The sequence below is a fragment of the Drosophila kikkawai genome, chromosome X, assembly GCF_030179895.1.
Source record: "Drosophila kikkawai strain 14028-0561.14 chromosome X, DkikHiC1v2, whole genome shotgun sequence".
NCBI lineage: Eukaryota > Metazoa > Arthropoda > Insecta > Diptera > Drosophilidae > Drosophila > Drosophila kikkawai.
Window position 1 is genome coordinate 10,152,595 of NC_091733.1, and position 22,583 is coordinate 10,175,177.

General features: G+C 46.2%; 2 protein-coding genes across 5 annotated transcripts in view; one reads left to right on the forward strand and one right to left on the reverse strand.

Annotated features, from left to right (window-relative positions):
• Positions 1-109: 109 nt before the first annotated feature.
• The window catches only part of boi (brother of ihog), a 31,403-nt gene continuing 8,929 nt past the window's right edge, over positions 110-22,583 (reverse strand). For 3 of the 4 annotated variants that reach the window (XM_070288009.1, XM_070288008.1, XM_017182508.2), the window contains exons 3-10: positions 12,788-12,901; positions 6,907-8,161; positions 6,687-6,840; positions 2,795-3,523; positions 2,551-2,733; positions 2,318-2,487; positions 1,650-2,021; positions 110-1,366 (exon numbers count right to left, since the gene is read on the reverse strand). In XM_070288009.1, coding sequence (XP_070144110.1) covers positions 764-1,366; positions 1,650-2,021; positions 2,318-2,487; positions 2,551-2,733; positions 2,795-3,523; positions 6,687-6,840; positions 6,907-8,145 — 3,450 coding nt within the window. In that variant the 5' untranslated portion in view covers positions 8,146-8,161; positions 12,788-12,901 and the 3' untranslated portion in view covers positions 110-763. The remainder of the gene's footprint in view (positions 1,367-1,649; positions 2,022-2,317; positions 2,488-2,550; positions 2,734-2,794; positions 3,524-6,686; positions 6,841-6,906; positions 8,162-12,787; positions 12,902-22,583) is intronic. The other variant, XM_017182505.2, reaches the window with a different exon arrangement.
• z (zeste) lies at positions 4,164-6,511 on the forward strand. The gene is made up of 3 exons (XM_017182509.3): positions 4,164-4,578; positions 4,650-5,206; positions 5,272-6,511. The coding sequence occupies exons 1-3, from the start codon at positions 4,175-4,177 to the stop codon at positions 6,111-6,113; spliced, it is 1,803 nt and encodes a 600-aa protein (XP_017037998.1). The 5' UTR covers positions 4,164-4,174; the 3' UTR covers positions 6,114-6,511.

Below are 22,583 nucleotides of genomic sequence, written 5' to 3' on the forward strand. Positions count from 1 at the left end.
GACAAAATGGCATCTCACTTACTGCCAGTGATGCTCATTTAGCTATATTGCAATATTGGGACAAAATTCCATGTTACTTTTCCTATTATACAATAAAACAAGGTTTAGATTAAAATTTTTCCATTTTTATTAGAAAATTACGCTTTCTAAGGTCTTAAGCCTAGTTTAGGATGCGCTTCCGCGACTTCCGTGTCCTGCGCAGGCGGTGAATACAGTGTGGGGCGTGATGTTAGTCACAAATACGTAGGAAATACGCAGCGAGTTAATGTTTAGATAGTCGGTTGCCTTACGAGCTATTTTAGCCTAGGTTTTTACGCTGTCTAGGCCTTCTAGGAGTGCGTGCTTAGCCTACGAACTTAACTTGGCTAATTCGAGTCATTTGCTGCAATAAATAACTAAAAGCTACTTAGGCTAGTCTACATTACAGAGAGAAAAAATAGAAAGGATGCCAAATAATAAGGCTACTGACTATCAGGCCGGGATCAAGCTGTTGCCGGGTGAATTCTTCGTCTTTTCTCTGCTCACTTCACTTCAATTGAAAATTTTTGGCTGTTTTTACTTAAAATCTACTCTCAGATGTTAACAAATAAATTCCTAAACCTCTTTAGCTGAGCTGGGAGTGGGTTTCCGGTTACTTCGAGTGCGAGTTAAGCTCATCCCCAGCCTGTCCTACGAATATCCCTAATAATACACGTCGTCTTAAGCCTAGTTGGAGCTCCAGCTCCAGCTGCAGTTCCAGTTCCTGTTCCAGCTCTGGCTCTCCTCACACCTCGATGCTGTTGAGGCTGCCCGAGGAGATGTTGTCCGTGTGGCTGCCCAGGCGCGTCCGCTTGATCATCGCCCGACTGGGCATCGGCGAGCGCTGAACCCGCGGACTGCCCGGCACTATGGGTATGCCCACGTGGCCGGGATGCTGCTGCTGCTGCTGGTGGTGCAGCTGCTGGTGTAGGTGCAGGTGCTGGTGGTGTGGCGGCAGGTTGTTGTTGTTATTGTTGTGGTGGCTCAGATTGAGATTGCTGTGGCTGTTGTGCTGGCTGCCTGAGGTGCGACGCTGCCTTCGCAGGGAAGGTATCCGCGAGGGCGTGGGCGTGCCCGCCGCCTCCTCCAAATGGTAGCCGGGATGCTGCTGCTGCTGGAGGCTCCTTACACTCCGCTCCAGCATGGGCGATGGCTGGTGGCCATGGACATGGGCAGGTGGTGCCGCCTGCTGGTAGTAAGCGGAGTGCGGCGGCACCGGTGGCGGCTGCTGGTGCTGGAGCTGCTGCTGCTGGTGATGGTAGTCCAGGCGCTTGTGCAGCAGCGTGGGCGTGGCCGGTGGATGGTAGGGCTGGGCATGATGCAGGCCGTTCTGATGCGGGACATGGCTCTGTGGAGGGCAGAACAGACAAAAGAGGGTTAGTGGGGGTGAGCAGGTCAGGTGCGGAGGCGTCTGCATGGGTGAATCTGCATGAATGAATGGCTGGTCGGGGTGTGGACAAAACAATCTCGGGGGGCCTCTCTCCCCTCCCGGGTATACGGATCACAGCAGGTGTCCCCCGTAATAGCACCCAGTGTCTCCCGCCTCAATTTGGATGCAATTTCGAATGGAATCAGAGTCCTACTCTCGGTGCTATTATCCGGGGACACCGAACTGCTCTCTGCTGGCTTACTTGGCCAGCATTGGAAGCTGGTTTTTTGGGCAGCGGCAGCGGCGGTAATGGCTTGCTGGGCGCCTCCAGCTGGACGATCGGATCCGCCTGCAGTTTGGGGCTCAGATGAAGGGCCAGCTTGAGGCCCTCGTCGCAGGCCTCGAGGGTTTCACAGGAGGATGAGGCGGCCGCCGGCCCGGGGCAATCGTCATCCTCTTGCTCGGACACCTCGTGCTCCGCCTCCTCCTCGTGCTGCTGCTGCTGCTGCTCCTCCTCCTCATCCATCTTAGCGGCCTGTTCCTGCTGTTGTTGCTCCTGTTCCTGCCTAGGAAGCCCATTGCAGTTGCCGTTCGCCAGCGGCGGGAGGAAACGCAGCTCCATCACGTTGCGGTTCTAGGGAACAGTGGACGCTCAGTGGATGCAACGCATCGCCCACTCCAGGCGGAGATTAGGCACAGTGGCAAGCGAAAGAGACAGAGACAGCGAAACAGAGCGAGACAGAGAGGGAGGAGAGGAAGAGGGGGCAAGCAGGACAGAGACAGAGCCAGGAGGCGGAGGCAACATACGAGGGGGGGTGGATTATAATTTTGACCAACCAACCAGCGAAAGTTTTGCGTGTGTTTCGAACAGGATGAAAAACTGTGAGGAAGCGGACTCGCCGGATGCACCGGACTCGCCAGGATGCTTACCTTATCGGAGGTCGCCTCCTGGCCGGCCAGCGGATTGGGCGTGATGTTCATGCGGGGAATCACTCCGTTGAGGCGACGCACATCGCCGCTCTTGTGATGCCCGCCCACGCCCAGCACGGCGGAGGTCACAAAGTCCGCTTGAATGTGCTCCAATTGCGGCTTGTTCTCGTCTGCAAAAAGAAAAGGAAAGCGGCTTAGCATGGGCCCAACGCAAAGCTTAGAGGAGGACCCACCTTCAGGCTGGGAGTTGTCCCTTCGCTTAAGGCACAGGCAGGCCCACACCACGGCTATGAGCAGCAGGAGTGCTCCGCCAGAGGCTCCCAGAATTACCGGGTAAATGGAGTTCTGCTGCTGGCCACCCGCTGCCGTGTTATTGGCGGGCACATGAGACTTGGGCGTCGTAGGATCATGGAACTCTGCAATAAAATTAGGAGGATTAGGAGGATGTCTTCCTATACGCTCTTGGTGGTGACTTACGCTTGGTGCGCACCTGCCTGATGGCACTGAACTCGGAGGCGGCGTCGGCATTAAAGGACTGCAGCTTGAACTCGTATGTGGTGCCCGGATGCAGCTGGTCGATCCGGAAGCTTCTGCTGGGTCCACCGTCCACGGTGGACTTGAGGTACTCTGCCGCCGATGCTGCGGGCCTGTAGTAGGCATAGTAGCCATCAATATCCTGACCACTGGTCACTGCAGAAGCTGATAGGGTCCAGTGCAGCTGGACGGCCGTCTCCGAGACGGGCTCCACCTCGTGCAGCTCGGGAATGGGGAGATTCGACTTGGCATTGCCCGCCGCCAGCAGCAGGAACTTGAGCGAGGCGTTGCCCTCCTTGTTGTCGTCGTTCGAGTAGACCGCCACCAGCCGGAAGCGGTAGTACTTGCCGGGCACCAGTCCAGTCACCGACGAGGTGAAGTTCTTGGGCGCATTGCCCATTTCGTGCTGGTCACGATCTCGCTCTCTCTCCCGCTGGCGATCCCGGTTCCGCTCTCGTCCGCGCTGCCGCCAGCCGTGGCTGTTGCCGTAGGGTATATTATCGCTGGTCGTCTGCCAGCCCTCGCGGCGGGACTTGCCGTCGCCGAGGTTGCGGTACTGCACCTTGAAGAAGATGATCGGGAGGCCGAGGTTCTGCGGCACGCTCCAGCGCAGCATCACGGCCTCGTCTGACAGCCGGGTCACGTTCGGACGGGATGGCGGAACCATGTTGACTGCAGGTATTTAAATAAGACATGATTAAAACTTAATTTCAGAAAATTACAAATAAAAGTTGCTATAATATGCAGTGTGGCCAGTGTTACCACGTTTTATTCACTCATCATTTATCGATAATTCGATATATAACTCACAGCTCGCCGCGAGTGTGACCAGCCAGGCAACAAAAATCTCAACTCGCCGCCATTTTGCGCTCACTCAGTATCGGGCACACTCAGCGCTTCGTCGCATTTTGAGCCAAATTCTTTTTTTTGTATTCGAGTGAGTGAACAAAACAGCACATCTAAGCAAGAAGCGCGAGCGGCAGCGCGAAATGTGTGTTTGTTAGCCAATTAAGCGGCGATTCGCGGTGGCGCGCTTGAGAGATCAATTGATATAGACACAAGTGAAATTCAAATCAAGTGCAATAGGTGGCCGTATGCCAGCAGCAGCAGCAATAGCCATAGCCGTCGTGGGAAGCGAGAGGGAAGTAGCAGAAGCAACGACTAAAAAGACTCACACTGACGCACACCAACGCACGGGCGCGCTCGCGTGTGCGTCTGTGTGCGTGTGTGGTGGCGTGTGTGTATACGTGAAACGAGTGCAATAGCGCATTTCGAACTCCGAATTCGAGTCCGAAAACGAGGCCGAACTCAAAACAAACTCAAATGTCGGCTCAAGGCGATGGCAGTGGCGGGGGCAGCGCCCCCCCAGCGGGCGGTACTAGCGGCGGCGCAAGCGGTAATTCCTCCGCCGAAGGTGGTAGCGCAGGTGCCAGTGGCCAGGCCAGCGTCGTGGTGAGCAACGGTGGCGGCGGTGGAGATGGTGGCGCCAACAGCAACAAGAGCCAGCTGCCGCTGACGCCCCGCTTCACCGCCGAGGAGAAGGAGGTGCTCTACACCCTGTTCCACCTGCACGAGGAGGTCATCGACATCAAGCACCGGAAAAAGCAGCGCAACAAGTACTCCGTCCGGGAAACCTGGGACAAGATTGTCTGCGACTTCAACTCGCACCCGCATGTCAGCGCCATGCGCAATGTCAAGCAGATCCAGAAGTTCTGGCTCAACTCCAGGTGGGGATTGACTCTTAAGCTACACCCTAAAATCAGCCTAATCATCTCTCTTCTATCTTTATCCTGCACAGACTCCGCAAGCAGTATCCCTACCGAGACGGCGGCTCCACCAATCTCAGCTCTGGCAGCACCAAAATGGCCACCGTTTCCCTGTCCGTCTCAACAGCGGTGACCCAGCAGCAGCAGCAGCATCACCAGCACGACAGCGTCAAGGTGGAGCCGGAGTACCAGATCAGCCCCGACGCCTCCGAGCACAATCCCCAGACGGACAACTTCGACGAGATCGAGATGGACGCCAACGATGTGAGCGAGATGGATGATGATCCCATAGATCAACAGCAGCAGCAGCAGCAGGAGGCGCAGGCTCAGGCCCAGGCGCAGCAGCAGCAGCAACAGCAGCAGCAGCAATCCGCTGCCGCCGCCGTCGAAATGCAAAAGATGCAGCAGGTGAGCGCTGCGGCGGCAGCTGTGGCGGCGGCAGCCAATGCCAACATGCTCAATAACCACCAAATCAACGTGGACCAGATCAGCGCCGAGAAGCTCACCCTCAACGATCTGCTGCACTTCAAGACGGCGCGTCCCCGGGAGGAGATCATTCTGCAGATCAAGCATCCCGCCGAGGCAACCGGTAAGCAGTCCGTCCCTCTCAAGGTCAACTCGAAGCTAATCCATGAAATCTCTGCCTCTTTGCAGCCACCCAGATCCACACGATACCCTCCCAGGCGCAGCAGCACACGATGGCCACCATCACTGCCGGCGGCTACAACCAGCAGATCATCAGCGAGATTAAGCCCCAGCAGATCACGCTGGCTCAATACCAGGCCCAGCAGCAGCAGCAGGCCCAAGCTCAAGCCCAGGCTCAGGCCCAGGCCCAGGCGCAGGCTCAGCAGCTTGCCCAGCAGCAGCTGGCGGCGGCTCAGCAGCAGCAACTGGCCGCCGCAGTGCATCATCAGCAGCAGCAGCAGGCAGCCGCCGCTGTGGTTGTCCAGCAGCAGCAACAAGCGGCCGCCGCCGCCCAGCAGCAGGCACAACAACAGGCGGCAGCAGCAGCGGCTGCTGTTAAGATGCAACTTACCGCTGCCACGCCCACCTTTACATTTAGCGCCCTGCCCACGGTAACGGCCACGGCGGCAACAACTGTGCCAACGGCCGTTTCCGTGCCGGTGGCCACGGCCTCGACTCCGGCCAGCACGGGAACGATGAACTCCTCAACGGGCAGTGCCAACAACAACAACACCTCCTCGGTGAGCAACAACACCACCAGCAGTCTGGGAGGTATCAACGGTACAAATGCAACCTCGGCGGCAGCTGATAACTTTGAGGAGCGGATGAATTACTTCAAGATCCGGGAGGCCGAGCTGCGGTGCAAGGAGCAGCAGCTGGCCACGGAGGCCAAGCGAATTGAGCTGAACAAGGCGCAGGATGAGCTCAAGTATATGCGGGAGGTGCATCGCTTAACGGTCGAGGAGCTGAAAATGAAGATACGCATCCTGCAGAAGGAGGAGGAGCAGCTGCGCAAGTGCTCCAACTCATGAGACCTGGAGGACATTAGCGATGTCGACGACGACGACGACGAGGATGGCGACGAAGAGGAGGAGGAGGAGGAGACGGATGCCTACTTGGACCGTTTCACCATTGGGGGCTTCTAGTTCTTATAGTCTTAGGTCTACAACTAAATCGAAACACTAACTTTCCACAACCACACATACATCCTCTGTCCTGGTTCCCACATCCCTCATCCTTTATCTCGATTCCCTCTCCCAGTTTCCCTTCATTTTTTTTTATTTCTTTAGGTTCTTTTTTAGTTGTCGCAGGGTCAGGGGGCTGCGGTGGTTGTTTAAGCCGTCGCTGGTCAAGATTACCGACTAAGCCATCACTAATTGTAAATCGCAAAAAATCAATCACACACACAACACACACACACAAAATACAGTGGGCGTGGCCAGCTAATCCACGAATGAAACTTAAAAAAATCAAAGAATTTCCTTGGGAAAAGGGGAATAAGGGGGTCATCAATGATGCCAAGGCTGTGCCTGTGCCCGCTCCTATTTGCTGATGGTGGCCACTGGTTAAGAGGAATCCCGGGCTCATCTAAGACTACCACTCACCTGGACGTCTACGCCTGCCGCCTTTATTCTTGGTTCCTGCCGAAGGCGTCGAGGCTGGCGACTGCTCATGGCGTATGGGAAAGGGTCCCAGGATTGGCTCCTCCTCGCCGCTTATGTCCAGGGGATTCACACGCAGCATGTTGGCCTCGCTAGTCTGTTTTGGACAAACAAAAAAAATAAATTAAACAGGAAACCCAGAAGAAAGGCTCCTGAAACTCACCTCTCCCAAGCTATTCCTAGCAAAGCACTGCACCACACCGGCATGCCGCTTCTGCACCCGCTCCAGCCGCAGCCTGCCCTGTTCATACACTCTAGCCTCCGGATCGGCGTTGGCATCTCGGCCATTGAGCAGCCAGTAAATTTCCGGCTGGGGATTGCCCGTGGCCCGGCAGTCCAGCTCCAGGGAGCTCGTCTCGTTTGTGAGCGTGGCAGCCGGACCGATTTGGATAATAGGTCGCTCCAGGACACTCAGCTTGATCATGTGCACCTGTGGCGGTGCTATGCCATTGTCCAGCAGGCAGACATACGAACCCTGATCCTCGGGCCGCACATCGCTGATCTGGAAGCCGTAGGGAAGGGTCTTGCTGCGGTTGTGATGAATCCGCGTTAGATTGGGACTGCTCCAGACCGCCTCGGGTCGTGGCGAGCCCACGCCCGGGCATTCCAGGACCACTGTCTCGCCGGGACGGGCAGAGAGTTCTGAGGGCGGCCGCTGCAGGAAGAAGGGAGCCGTGCGATCCGTGTAGTCCACCCTCAGTTCGATGGCCTGCGGCAGCCTCAGCTCCTCGCCCGTTATGGCATTGGTGGCTGCACAGCTGTAGTTACCCGCATCCTTGCCCGTCACCGAGTCCAGGATTAGGGCACCCGAAGCTCCTGGCAGCAGTTCCGACTGCGGCAGCTTCTCGCCGTTCTTGTAAAAGCTCCAAATGGCCGGCGGATTCGAGATGACGGCGCCGCATCGGATGAGTATGCAGTTCCTAGGCGCCACACTCCAACGGATGGAGCCACGGCCCGAGCCGTGACTTGATGCTTCTAAGGTAATGGAAACGAGCGCCAGTCGAGCTGAGGTGGATACCAGGATCCCGGGTCCATAGGTAGCCACGCACTGATAGTCGCCAGCGGTCTGGGCACTCACATAGATGCGCAGTCGCCAGGCACGATCGTCACTTCCACTGGTCACATTGTAGCCGGCCGTGGGGCTGAGAATGCGGTAGGGCTCGGTGGAGCCACTGCGCCGGAAACGCCACTCCAGGTGATCCGGCTTGAGGTTCAGTTCGCACTCAAAGACCACCTCATCGCCCTTGGGCGCCACCGCCGATTCGGGGGCTCGCTCGAAAAAGACGCCCAGGTCGGCGGGAGCGGCGTTGCTGTCGCTGCTGGAGATGCTGCTGCAGCTGATACTCCTGCTGCACAGAATACAACAGAGGATCAGGGTGGAAATGGGACCAAGTCGAGCCATGTTTAGGGAGCGGAGTCTGAAAGTGAAAGAACAGAAAGGTACATTATTAACTGAAGATCTAAGATAATGATGATGGAGAGATCCCTTCAAGATTTTTGGGCTTCTATTAAAACCTTTGAGACCCTAAATTCCCAGGCCAGAACGGCCCCAAAAGTGCCTTGAGACACCTATTGCATTATTCCCAATTCTAAAAATAATAAAAGCTGTACCTAAAAGGCAAAAATTAATCTAGAAAAAACTATTTCATCAAATTTCTTCCATTATGGTGGAAAGTGGATTCCTCCCTGACCATTTGACATGCTCGGAATGCCATTGCAGGCGATGCAGCTTGGGCCCAACTGTACCACTCAACCTGCCTGGTGTGTGCTTCCCCTTCACTTGCTGCTCCTTCTCCTGCTCCTGTTCCTTCCCTTTCCCCTTCTTCTGCTCCTGTTCCTTGCACCTTCTCATTCTCCTGCTTTTCGCTACCGCTCCACAAATGCCACAAAAAGGGGGCGTGACAACGGAAGCAGTCGGGGCCAGCAATGTGCCATTTAAACTGGAGCTTCAGCTGCAGCTTCTTGGGCATCGTCTCCCAGCTTCATCTTCATCTTCATCTTGAGCTTGGGCCAAAAGGACTCGTCGTCGTTCGAGGGGCACCAGATTGTTAATGGCGTGTCATTATTATGAGCGGCCCTGCCCTGGTGCAGCAGGAGCAGGAGGATCAGGAGGTGGGGCAGCCAGAAACCAGAACGAGTTGGACGAGCGAGCGAGCGAGCGTCTGGCCTGCGACAGTTTGGGGCCTCGATTTGAAATTTAAACGATGCCACAACACAAAAGCGCGCGCGGAATTCCAAGAAAACGGCCGCCCAGTCGTTAGGTCCTCTCGGTCCTGCCCCCTTAGGCACACCCCTTTGGAGAGCGAAAGACTCCTCCAGCTCCACCTTCTCCTCCTCCAGCCCAACTCCTGACGCACATAAATCGCAACGCGGCTCCCATTTGATAGTCATTATTGGTCCGAGGCGCGTGCAGCTGCCGCTGCTGCTGTTGCATGCTGAGGCTGTGCCAGTGCCTGCTCCTCTTTGCTGATGGTGGCCACTTGTTAACGCAAGGAGCAAACCGGACTGCCTACACGGGAGTAGGAGACAGCAGGCAGCACGGAGAGCCCCAAACCAGCTCGACGCTGATTTAAAACATCTGACAACAAAAGTAAAGCGCGAAATTGACGCAGGTTTCTGTGGTCCCGAACGGCTACGTCGTAACCCGCGTCCACTTGCTCCTCGCCAGTTGCCAGTTGCGTGTGTTGAAAATTAATGCGCATTCCTGAGCCAGCAGCAGCAGCAGCAGTGGCAAAAACCAAGCCCTGGAAACTGCAGAGCCGAGAAAATGAATGGGGCGCTGCGAGAATAATAACGAAAAAAAGCAGAAAGGTAAAGAAACCAAAACAGGGGGAAAAAAGGGTCCATCATGGGTCCATTATGGGTCCATGACGTCACTCTGGAGATATCAATTCAAAGTTGCTCAAATTAAGTGCAATTTTGCTGCTGCAGGTTACCTTTAATTGCTGCACATGCAACACCGATAATTGCAGTCGATTACTCGATAATAAACCTCTTTATTTCGATTATTTTCAGAACAAACAAATGCAAGGAAAATGCTGAGCGTCACTAGCTTTCTGTTCCATAAATATTTCTCTGTTTAAATTTCAGTTTATTTAAATTGAAAAAGGGCGAAGACAACGTCTGCTATTGCGGCTGCAGGTAATCTTTAATTGCTGCACATGCAACACCGATAATTGCAGCCGATTACTCGATAATAAACCTCTTTATTTCGATTATTTTCAAAACAATCAAGACCAAGGAAAATGCTGCTGCTGAGTGACTAGCTTTGTGTTCCATAAATACGAATTTCTGTATTTAAATTGGGAAATGGCGACAACAACGTCTGCTATTGTCGTCTGGCAACATGTTGTTAACAACTCTTGGCCATAATCTAAGCACTGATGGCGATATTCCAGTAGTGACTGACTAACAAGCAACCGCCCGGGGCCTGTTAATGGTTCCGTGCATCATGTGTGTCTGTGTTTGTGCTTTTTTTGCACAATTAAATGGCCAAAGATTAACATTAACAACGGCAACATGTTGCTACTATAGTTGCTACCAAATATGGCCGATGATCTTGGCTCCTTATGGCTCTCTCAGCTCCGTTCGGTCAGCTGTTTCGGCCAGCAGGCAGCTGTTGTCAGCCCAATTAATTGGCTGTTTGTTTTCGGCTTTCACAGAGTGGTAGTAATCTCCAGCCATAAGTTAATTTGATTAGCCATGGACAACGACGCCCCCTTTTGTTGACGCATTTTGCGGACCATTCAGCAAGAAGGGTTATTAATCAAGGCAAGGGGATGCCGAATTGAAAAACATTTATTAATAGCGAATAAATACGTTCGAGTTCCCATATACACTGAGCAAAAGCCAAGCAGTTCCTTAACTTGCCAAAAACTGATTTATTGACTTATTGGCCAACTGACTTGGCTAATGACACTTAATTGAAATGACAAAGCATTTCGGCTTTGAAACGGAGATAAAGACACATCATATATTAATCTCTTTCTCGAGAGAACTCGACTCTGCTATCTTGATTAAGTCTTTTTCGCCGCTTTGTTCTCGTTTTTGAAATCTGAGAATGGGTTATGGATTCCGATTCTTCTTCGTTTTCTTCTTGTGTACTAACTTAGTGGCTCGCTGTCTGTTTGCTTGTCAAAAATTAGCATAAAACTGTTAGAAAAGCCATTCGCCGACTATGATGATGGCTTGGGCGTGGCGCCCAGTGTCTTCAGACAATTGAATTGAATAGCGGAAGAGGTATAAAGAGGGGCATAAGAGGAGGGTCTCCCAGATCCCAGAGAAGGTCTCGGGTCGGGTCTCAGACTTAAGACCTCACAGCTCACAGTTAAGTTCATTAAATAAGTGCGAGGCGTAGCAAAGACGCCGGAGCCTAGGCCTACCAACAAATGGTGGTGGAATTTATCCATATGAATTGCTGTTTGTCATAAGAGTGTAGGCCACTCCGATCCCCCCAACCCCGATCCCGACTGCTTTTGGCCATTAGCAGCGGCAGTTAACAGCTTGTAAAACACTAACACCTGCTACAAGTTGTTCTGGCTGCCACATAGGGTTCAATAAAACCTGAGAGCCAGTTCATCATCATCATCATCGTCATCGTCATCGCTGGCAGAAAAAGAGCAATAGAAAAATCACAAACTCCGGACGACTCCCAATCACAGTGGCAGATGATTAAAGGTAACTGAAAATCTTGGCAAGAGTCTCACGGGGGAAGCCCATGTGAAACCCACAACAGGCAGTGCCACACTTAAGCCCTGGAAATCAAGTACGAGGTCGGGTAGGGTACCTATAATGCCAACTTATTACCGAAAAGCCTATCAATTTCAAATGGCTCTGCAATTAATTTCATTGAAAGCTACGCCCGCTACGCTTTTTCGTCATGGTCACTCTCCCCAACTAGAATTCAGTTCACTGCGGAGGGTCTTCACTGTGCACAGCACACACACTCGGGGCGAAAGGTATGGCGAAAATTCTTGGGCAAATGGAACCTGTTTTGCCAGCCGGAGAAGCGACAGCGGGAGCAGCAGCAGCAGCTGAAATCTTCTTTTGAGCGCGACCGGAACCGGAGCCCAAAAACAAGATGCCAAGTCGCACAACTACACACACACACACACACACTACGAACCACCCAAACCCCTAACCCAATACATATGCGAAAGCGCAGGAGCGACCTGTTTGGCGCCCAATAAGGGGCCGTTTAAGTTGGAGGATTGAAGAATTCGCGAAAAGGGGTAATATCCTGACGCCAGTGTTTTATATGTTTTGGAAGGACTTTACGTATATTTTCGACTTTAATTACAAACTTGGAAAATCCAGAAGAGAGAGAGAGAGAGGGCTTAAAATAAACTAAGCATAGAAAAGAATCTATGAAGTAGGAAAGATCAAGCTCCAAGTTAAAAATTTTGATAACTATCTTATGACAGGCAGAATTATATTAACCAACTCCTAGTTTCTTACAGTGCACCAGCTGCTTGGAGGGCTGGTCTTAGCGCCAGGGCGGTGGCGCAGAAGGTGAAGAAACTCGCATGTAAACGAGTTCGAAATCTGCATTCCAACGACAGCCAACAGGATTTTCTACTGCTGCCACAAAGGATGATGATAATGATGATGATCATCCGTACCCCCCCTATGATGATCTCGCGATCATCATGATGACGAAGCTGGATGGTCTTCGCCCCACCTGTTTCTGTTGCAATTCTGGAATGAAATGAAATGGCCTGGCATAGAATGGTACCAAGGTGGAGATGTGGCTGAGGATGGTTGCCTCCTGCTCCATCGACTCCCCAATATATATGTATATACATATATCTTCTTCTGAGAGTGCGTGGGCCCCGAAAAAAAAAAAAAACGATTTGTATGGGTTAGGAGCCCGGACTGTAGCCGCTTTCGGTCCAGAACTGGAGCCAGGGTTATGGTTATGGGTGCGGAATCGAAGCTGCCTACGCCCACTCCCGAGGATCCGGGGGTAGATCGTTCTCCCGATCATATTTTTTCAGTGCCAGTTGCGTGGGCGCCGTCAGGATTAAGATTAGCAGTTTAGTTACCTTTTGTTCTCTTTGTCACTAGCTCTTCTCCGCCGAACTTCTGCTGGATTCCTCTGCTGTTTACACCTCTCTCTACCTCGTGGAGCGATCAGAGATGCATTCTGGCGGTGTCAGCTGTAAGTAAGACAGAAAACGAATCAGAAAATTAACCAAGGTGGGGGAGCACACACACTACCACATAAGTATATTCAAAATAGACGACACTTTTAATGAATTTCAAAATAATTGAGGCCTAAAGTGGCACAAAAAAGCTCGCCGACAGGCAAATAAATGCGAAGCCTATAAATAAACCACTAACTGGGCGCCTCGGAAGACAAGACACGTGTGTGTAAAGAGACCGAGGACTAGGGTCACCCAAGAATTCTCAGGGAAATAAAACTATAGACTCCTACTATCAATATTTACAAATGTATTTTGGAAAAGCTACATACTTAAGGGGTAAGGCGGCTATAAAAATAAACAATTTCTGTTCCTGAATACCCCTGCTGCCTAATGCCGAAATGCTAAACTCCCCTTTAGTGTTTGCCTGTCCATTTAAAAAGACATAAAACCAAGACAGCCCCAGGCTCTCTGGCCCCCGCAGAAGACGCACAGAGAAATTCCCAGCGCAGAACCAGTGTCATAAATATTCCGAAAATACAAATTTCCAAAGCGAGTGGCTAAAAATTATGCCAAAAAGCACATAAATAATAATAGAGGGGCAGTCTTCCGATATCCATCCGATACTTTTAATTAATTTATGCGATTCGCTGACTGGCAACCCTCAGCCTCCCACACACACACACTGATCACACACACACTCCCTACCCCTTACTTGCAGTTGTTGGGCCATAATTTCTAGAATTTTTTTGAAAAGTCGCCAAGTCGAGCAACAAAAAACCAAAAAAAATGTTAACAACACGAATTTGACTACAAAAAAATGTCTTAAAAAATAAAAACGAAGAAAGAACAAACAATAAAAATAAAACGAGCGCCACCCCAATGGAAAACAGCTTTTCCGGAGAAAGAGTGTGTGTGCATCGTGTGTGTTGGTGAGTGACAGTTGTCATTTTTCATAAATATTTTCCCCATTTTTATTTATTTCTTTATTTTTTTTTTTTATTTGTTTGTTCTAAAAGCCAAGTGAGAAATAAACGAGGAAAACAGACACAAAACACGAGAGAGGTCGGGAGATTTTCCGATCTATTGGGGAATATTGCGACACCGACACAGGTCGATCAAAATATTATAATCGGGGTCTTGTTCTTCAGGTAACGTTTCCTAACTTTTTGATGGCTCTTGTCGGTCATTAGGAGGCGATAATGGAGCCAAATAAAATCAAGTTCCCAGTCGTGATAAATAAATTTGGCATTTTATGCGCTGTGATTTGATGGAATTAATTGAATTCCCTCAAAAATTATTGAATTTATATTAATAATTTTATGGCTCAAGCCGAAAATGATGACTTAATCAATTTCAATTTGAATATAAATTTGGTGCATTCATTATTAAAATTAATTAGAAAACGAATTGTTGATAATTTTCAATGGTTTTATTATATTCCAAATTCGCAGAAATCAGAATCGGTTTACAGCCTTTCGATTTGTATATAAAATCTTTTCCAATTTGATTTGCTTTCCTCCAAGACCCTAAAATATCATATTTCGCCATGTGGCTCCTTTTTCGCCGTTTCTTTTTTAGCCTGCTCAGCCAAGTGTCGCCTCTCTGATGATGACTCACTTGGCAGCGAATAGAAATAGTGGCCACTGCAATTGCAACGGCAGCAAACGGTGGCAGTGGCAGCATAAATGACAGAGAAGCTTTTTCATTTGACACCAACATATCCGACCGACTTATAGCTGAGTGTGTGTGTGGTGTTTGTGAGTTTTCTTGAGTTTTTCTCTTGGCTTTTCCGTGGGCGTGCGAAGCCAGCTCGTTCTCACAGATGTGCAACTGTTGCAGAGATGCCTGTCTTTTCGCCTCTGCCTCTTACTTTTGTCATAATTAAAGCCTTCCTCTTAACTCCCCCTCGCTGCAGATTTTCTCCCTTTTTCCTCCCTTTTTTCCCTCCATTATTATTACTATTATTTACTATGACATTTGAGCTAATTTCCCGCTGCTCGCATTCCGCGGGTGAAAGCCATCGACATCTGATTTCACATTCACATTCACATTCACGGCAAACGCGCGCCATTCTGGCAAAATGCAAAATGCAAGAGAAAAAATCAAGAAAAACATATATAAAAATAACGACAGTCGAAAGGACAGAAAAACTAAAGAAACCGACCACTTAAATACCCTGAAAAGTAAGAAAAAATAAAATATTACCCATACAGAGCAAGGCTTTGCTTAAATGTGGGCTCAAAGCTCTCACAAAGCCCTCTACAAGTTCAGGGTGTTACCAAATCTTATAATATTAGTTATAAAAAAAATTAATATATATAAGATTATAAGATAATGCTGAGTGGATTTTAAATAAATAAATATACTATAGTATATGTATTTAGAGATGTATATCTAGAATTAAAAATGTAGGTATAAATATTCTATAGTTTGTAAATAAATAAATATAAAATATAAATAAATATATTGTATATAATATAAAGAAAGCTATTCTCTTTATAAAATAATGCTGTCTGAATTTTAAGTAAATACATGTACTCTGTACTCTATGTATTTATAGGTATGTAATTATTGGTATACATATTCCCAAGTTTGTTAATAAATAAATAAATTGATAGGGTATCGCAGACCCCCAGAGAGTTGGCCAGAGTTTGCTCCAAAATTTATGCGTTGCCTGATTCCGAGGGGAATTCCAGGAGGAATCTGGCGGGTTAAAGATGGTAAAGGGGTTTCAAGTGGGCTTGGATGGGTGGCTCTGGCTTTGGCTCTGGCTTTGGATCTCGCTCCTCCTCGCCAGTCCAGTCCAGTTTTGAATATCGTTCAATTGGCGATCGCGGGCATTTCAATTTTTTTATGTTTTTTGTTTTTTACCCTGCTTGGGTTCGGGGTTCCTGTTTTGTGTGCCTTTTTTTGTATTTGGTTCACAACGAATCCTATCCATTTTCGATTCCCCCTGGGCTGCCTCCCTCGATCTCCCTCATTTGCATGCCTATTATAAATTTTTCAAATACTTGTCTGGGGCTTGCTGCTGCCCTGGTCGTCGTGGGGGCCCACCATGTTCAGTGATTGCTATCGTTGTCATTGTTGTTTCTGTTGTTTCTGTTGTTGGTGGTAGCTTTGGCTTTTTCATTGCAATTTATTTGATTTTCATTGCATTAAATTTTTTTGCGCCGTCTCTCCGCTGCCTTTGTTTTCCTGGTGCGTTGCCATAATTTGTTGTTGTCTGCTCTCCCTCCGGTCACTCTCTGTGCCTCCCTTCGATCTGATTCTGATCTTGGAATTTCAATTTGCGTTTCGTTACGTTTCGTTTCTTGGCTTTTGCGCAATTTGGGGGGGGGGGGGAGGTCAGGGCGGTAAGGGTTGGGTGGGGGAATTTCCCAGTTTGGCCCGCCTCTGGTTTTCCACGTAACAAGCTTGTCAAGAGGGAGGAGAGGTGGGGGCTTGGGCCATTTATCATAAACATTCGTCAGCTGAAATTCCTCAACGGACCGAGGCGGTCGCCATCATTAAGATATTTTTATTTTTTTCGGCGTTTTTCCATCTCTATTTCCATGTCACCCTGCAGCAGCCGGCCTCTGAGGTTACCAAAGCGATCTGTCTGGTGGCTTTTCTTTCATCTGCAGAGGAAGAAACTCCCAGTATTGTAGGGGAAATCCAAATATTTTCGTAGGATTTACTTTTTGCAAGTAGAAAATAAGGTGTTTAATGGTCTGCATTATTTTTTTTAATTATGAGTTCAATTTTATATGTATTTTGTATTTATTCCATTATATTCCCGTATGAATTCTATATAATGAAGTCACACAATTATTGGAAAAAGCTTTTTTTATAATATCATCTATTTATCATATCATAATTTGATCATAATTTGATTTACTCAATTTTTCAACATTTTATAAGGGGTTACTACATTCCATATCTTAAAACCCATTTTAAAAGATCCACAGCTTTTCTTCGAGTGGCTGGCTACCCAGTTAAATATTTTCTACCTTTTGCGGCCGCTTTTTGAAGCGATTTCCTTTCGAGTTGGGTTACATGTGGGCGCCCTAATGGTCAGAGATTAGATTTCCCCGCATTTCCACTGCATTCCCTCTCCTCTCCACCCCTTTCCCTAGCGTATTAATGAGGCTCTTAGGCTCTGCCTGCCCACACACACACACAGACGCCACAAATTGCGCAAATTAATATGAAATTCATCAACGTAAAAAAATATCAACTAATTTGGCAGCAAACAGGAAATGCAAGGCACAAGCCTCCACACATGTGGGGCAGGCGGCATAAAAAATGATGAAAATGAAAATAAAACAAGAAAGGAAGCTAACTTCGGCACGCCGAAGTTTGTATACCCTTGCAGATATTATTTCATTACATTTTACCTATACTTATTATGTTTACAGTTTGACAGTTACAGTTTTGCATTCCCAGCTTTACATTTTGTATACATCTACGGATCGGTTTATATGGCAGCTATATGATATAGATGTCCGATTTTTTTGAAATTTATACCAAAATTCTAGAATAATAAAATAAGCTTATATCCCAGAGTAGATGAAAATACGTTGAAAAACAACGAATCTATAATTTTTTTTCTATTAATTTCCCGATCGTTCCTATTGCAGCTATATGATATAGTCGTCCGATTTTCATAAAATTTTTACCAAAATTCTAAAATAATATAAAATGGTCATGTCTAAAAAATGGTGTAAAAATTTTGAAAAACAGCAAAGTTATAATTTTTTTTTCTAAAAATATATCGAACATTTGTATGGCAGCTATATGATATAGTCGTCCGATCCGGCCAGTTCCGACATATATAGCAGTGAGAGCATATAAAAGACTATATGCAAAGTTTCATTGAGATAGCTTTAAAACTGAGGGACTAGTTTGCGTAGAAACGGACAGACGGACGGACAGACGGACAGACGGACAGACGGACGGACAGACGGACGGACAGACGGACAGACGGACATGGCTAGATCGACTCGGCTGTTGATGCTGATCAAGAATATATATACTTTATAGGGTCGAAAACGTCTCCTTCACTGCGTTGCAAACTTCTGACTGAAATTATAATACCCTGCAAGGGTATAAATATGAGAAGAAAAAAAAAATATATATATAAAGCCAGCACACCTTGGGTGCCTTAGCTTTCCTCCTGCCTTTTTTATTTTTTCTTGGCAAGTTTTGATCATATTCCCCGCTGCAGTTGTTGCTCTTTTGCTGGCAGGCAGCCACAAGAGTCGCCGAAAAGTCGCCGCCTTTCGTTTTTGTAATTTTCCTTTTCTTTTTTGTATTTTTACATTTTCATTTCCCATTTTCATTTCTGCCACTAGCCGGGTGGCATCCAAATTGGCCCACATTTGCCAGGCTTTTCACAGGCTGAGGGGAAACCCCCTTAGTTCTCACTGGGAATGGGACTTTAAGGGGGGTTTCCCATTAAGAAGTCATCTATAAATACATCTCTACACTGATAAAAAAAAACAAGAATTTTGGTCATAAAAACGAGATTTTTCGGTCACGAAAATGGCTTAAGCATATTTTGGTCTTCTTTGGATATTTTCGGTCATCTTTTAAGTACTTTTTCATTCTACATTTGAGATTTTTCAAATATTATTTCAATCCTTAAAAAAGTTTAAAATAAGAACGATAAACGACCGAAAATCTTAAAAAATGACCATAACAAGGCTTAAATTAAGAAAAAAAAATTTGTTTGAATCCTAACGAGACCGGCCTTAGTTAATACTACTAAACATTCGTAATACCAAACATTTTAAATTAAACATTGTTGTGAAAGAATTTGTATAATCTGTAATTATAGAGCTAGAAATGATTATTGTAAATTAAATTAGTATTAGAAATTTTATTAAAAGCTACTTACATTTTTTTCCCGGCTGGGATCCGAACCCATGTCTCAAAATTCACAGACCGACCGCTTACCAACTGGGCCACTGAGGCAAATCAAACACTAATGTCGGGAACGTAAATACATACAGCTCCAAGGACAGAGAAAACAAAAAAAAATGTATCTCCCTCTCTGAGCTAAAAATAGTTTTTTTAAGAATGGTCGTAAGAGCGAGACGGCACTATGACATCCATTTTTGTGTGAGAAAAAAAGAGACAACACTAGAAGCCGTCTCTTCTGAATTTTTAAGATTAACAAAAATCTTAATTTACGATTTTTATTTCTTAAAATGAATCATTTTCGGTATTACTTTATGATTTTTTCTTCTTCTTATTAGAATATTTGGTCTTTTTTTAAGATTTTTTTTTTAAGAATGCCAAAAAATGTGCAAATCTTAAAAGTAGATTATTTTGTTCGTAAATATACCCTGAAAAATCTCATTTCTAGAATTTTTGGTCTTATAGTAAGATTTTAAATTAAGAATGCGCAAAATCTCAAAAGAAGATTTTATTTTTTTTATCAGTGTATGAGATTATATATATTATTTATGGATTCATTACTCACATTTCATTTTTACAAATTGTTTGCTAAAGGATTTGTCGTAAAATCAATTCTAAATCGAATTAATTAACAGCAAAGGGTAAAAGACAGAAGACTCACTTCAAAAACTTGGCTTCGGGTATTTTCTTTTAAGCTGCGGCATTTTAATTTACGTCACAATTTTCGCCTCACTTTTTTGTTTCGCTTTTGTTGTCGTTTTTTTTTTTATATATTTTTTTGTTGTATTTCTTCTTTTTAAGGTAATTTAAAACGCGCGCCAACTTCTTCGATTACCTGCGGGCCAGACAATGGTCAACCACTTGGCCCATTGTTGCCGCCGCCGGCGTTTCCTCCTTCGCCCCGCCTCTCCTCCTCCCTCTGCCAAGTTCTGGCAGGTCCACACCCAAGCCCCAGCCAGCTCCCTTAATATGTTCATTAATTTTAATTATGCATAAATAGTCGTCGTCGGTGTCAGGAGAACACAAGGGAGGAGCAGCCGGCGAAAAAAGCAACAAAATCGAGAATAAAATTACCAAACATTTTTGACATGCATAAAATTTGATACCATGCATATAATAAATATACACACTTATCGAATATATATAAACATATATTGGTTTATACTACATGTAGCTGTAAGGGCACGCGAGTGAGCAAAAGGCCAAAAATGCCGAAGGGAAGAAGCCACTCAAGTGTGAGCTTGGCTAGCGACTGGGTAATACCCTTTAAGAGTTAAGGCAAGACTAGATTATGATTTAAAATATCTAAGTATATTATTTATATTTATTAGCATTTGTCAATACTAACATTGATTGTCAATCATCAACTCGATTAATATATACTGGTGAAATTTTTATAATAGAATCAAATCAGCTAAATAAACAACCTTTACTACACTGATCTGTAAACTAAATTAATAAATATCAATACATTGAATATATTGCGTTATATATCATTTATATTGTACATATCTATTGGAAATAATTAAGAGATCTTGCAAACGCAATAAGAGAAGCATATTTACTGAATTCATAATCCCTGTAATTTGGTAATTTTCTCTATAAGAAATGTATCATAATTATTTTCAATATTCCCTTAAATATATTGGCACGTCCGAAATTGATTTCCCCTGTCTGTATTCACAGTCACTGCGAAAAAGGCGAAAATTGAAAAACTGAAAAACGGAAGACTGAAAACTTAAAACTGAAGACTGAGAAGTCTGCCCACACAACTCACTTGGCAAGGAACGTGCAGCGGTGTCGGCTTTCAGCTTCGAGGTGTGTGTGTGTGTGCGAGTGTGCCAGTGTGTGTAAAGTGCATACATTTTTGCAGTCGCGAAATTTGTTGAATTGGCAACTGAAATTCAAGCTTCTCTCGACTGGCCTTTGTTTCGTTATCGACGGACAGTCGAAATTAAATAAGGCCCCGACGAGGGGCAATCATAAAGGGGTGTGTGGGCGCGGGTGTGATCACAACAACTCAATTGGACCCGGCCAAAAGTGAAATAAACAAAACGTGCAATCAACAACAGAGCCACAAAGAAGAGATGCAAATTAATTATGCAATTAAGCACGCGTCGATGTTCTTTTGTCGCACTCAATAACCATAAGGCAGGCAGTAAATTACAGGGTAATATTACGGATAAATAAGAAGTAAAGCCAATATCGGGAAGCCGATGTTTAAATACCCCAGCAGTTTTCATATACCATACATTTATATGGATATTTTTTCCGAGTGTTAAAAATATCATAACTATGCTAAAAATGCATTCATTTCAGTTCGAAATGTTAGTTTTTATTTGGTTAACAAATCTGCACTTCTTTATATACCATTTTCTTTAAACAGCTAGATCGACTCGGCTTTTGATGCTGATCATGAATATATATATGATTTATGGGGTCGGAAATGACTCCTTTATTGCGTTACGAGCTTCTGACTAAGATTAGATTACAAGGATAGAGTTTGCATTCTATGAACTTACCTAAATTAGGTACAAAAATGTCGTATAATTATTTTTTTTTAATATTACAATTAGAAACAATAATATACTGTATAAACAATGGATATATAAAGAAAATAAACTTAATTCTAAGATAGATAAAGAATCTTCTGTGAACCTTTATCGGTGAATATAACATACATTTCTAAGGTATTTTTATACAGGTTTTCCAGTTTATCTTCTAAATATGTGAATAGAATACAAGACCCGCATTTCAAAACAGAACTCTACGTAGTATCCAAAATGCCATTAAAATGACACTTCACGGGGAATGTTTACTGTCCCATATGCAACTTTGTAGCCTTGCTTTAAGTGGTCATCTCGAGTATTTTGGTATTCCTCTGACCACAATATGGGGGCAAAGAGGGTGGAGGTGGAGAGAGACTGGGAAGAATGGGTATATAGTAAAATGGGGCTATAAGATGGAATGGGCTTGTAAGACGACGAAATGCAATGGCATAAAGACGTAAAGTGAAGATTTCCTTTCCGTCTCGAGTTGGTTTCCCATGAAAAATGCAATTGATGCAGAAATTCAGACACGTAGGCGCAATGGGGCGTGGCAGACAGAAATAAACATGAGCAGAAAGCAAACTAAAGAACGGAAGACAGGGACCAAAGCGGAACGGAAGAGGAGGAGAATCAGAAGGAGACTTAAACGAAATCGGCGGGAAGAGAAGAAGAGACAGAGAAAGAACAAATACAAATACCAATTCTACAATCTACACTTGGAGAATTTAAATATTTTGGGGATTCCAAAATAAAAAACATTTCAAAAAAATAATATATAAAATAATACCTTTCTCCAAACTCTCCATTTTACGTGTTTCCTGAGGCATTATTCTGTTTTGGCTTAAATTTAGACTAAATACTTTTAAAACTTCTTGTTTCGAGTGCTTTTCGCACCCCTCCTCCACAGATCCCCTCTCACCTGTGGCGGGTCCGCCTTTGTGCCGCCCCTTGCTTTTTATTGTCGTGCGACTGCTCTTTCAGTTTTATTAGATCATATTATCTATTTTCGGGTACGACAAATTTGTAATTTAGATCAACCCGCAGTGGCGGCGGTTCGTTGCTTCCGAGGGGATACCCGATGGGGGGAGGGGGGGGCCTACCGTTATGGGCTTTTAATTAATTGGCATTTTGGCATTTAATTGAAACAAACGAAAAACATGGCAAGACAGAGACAGAGCTAGGGTAGAGTGGAGACTGAAAGGGGATAGTGGAGAGTAAGCCACCGCTCCAGTGGTGCGTAAAAG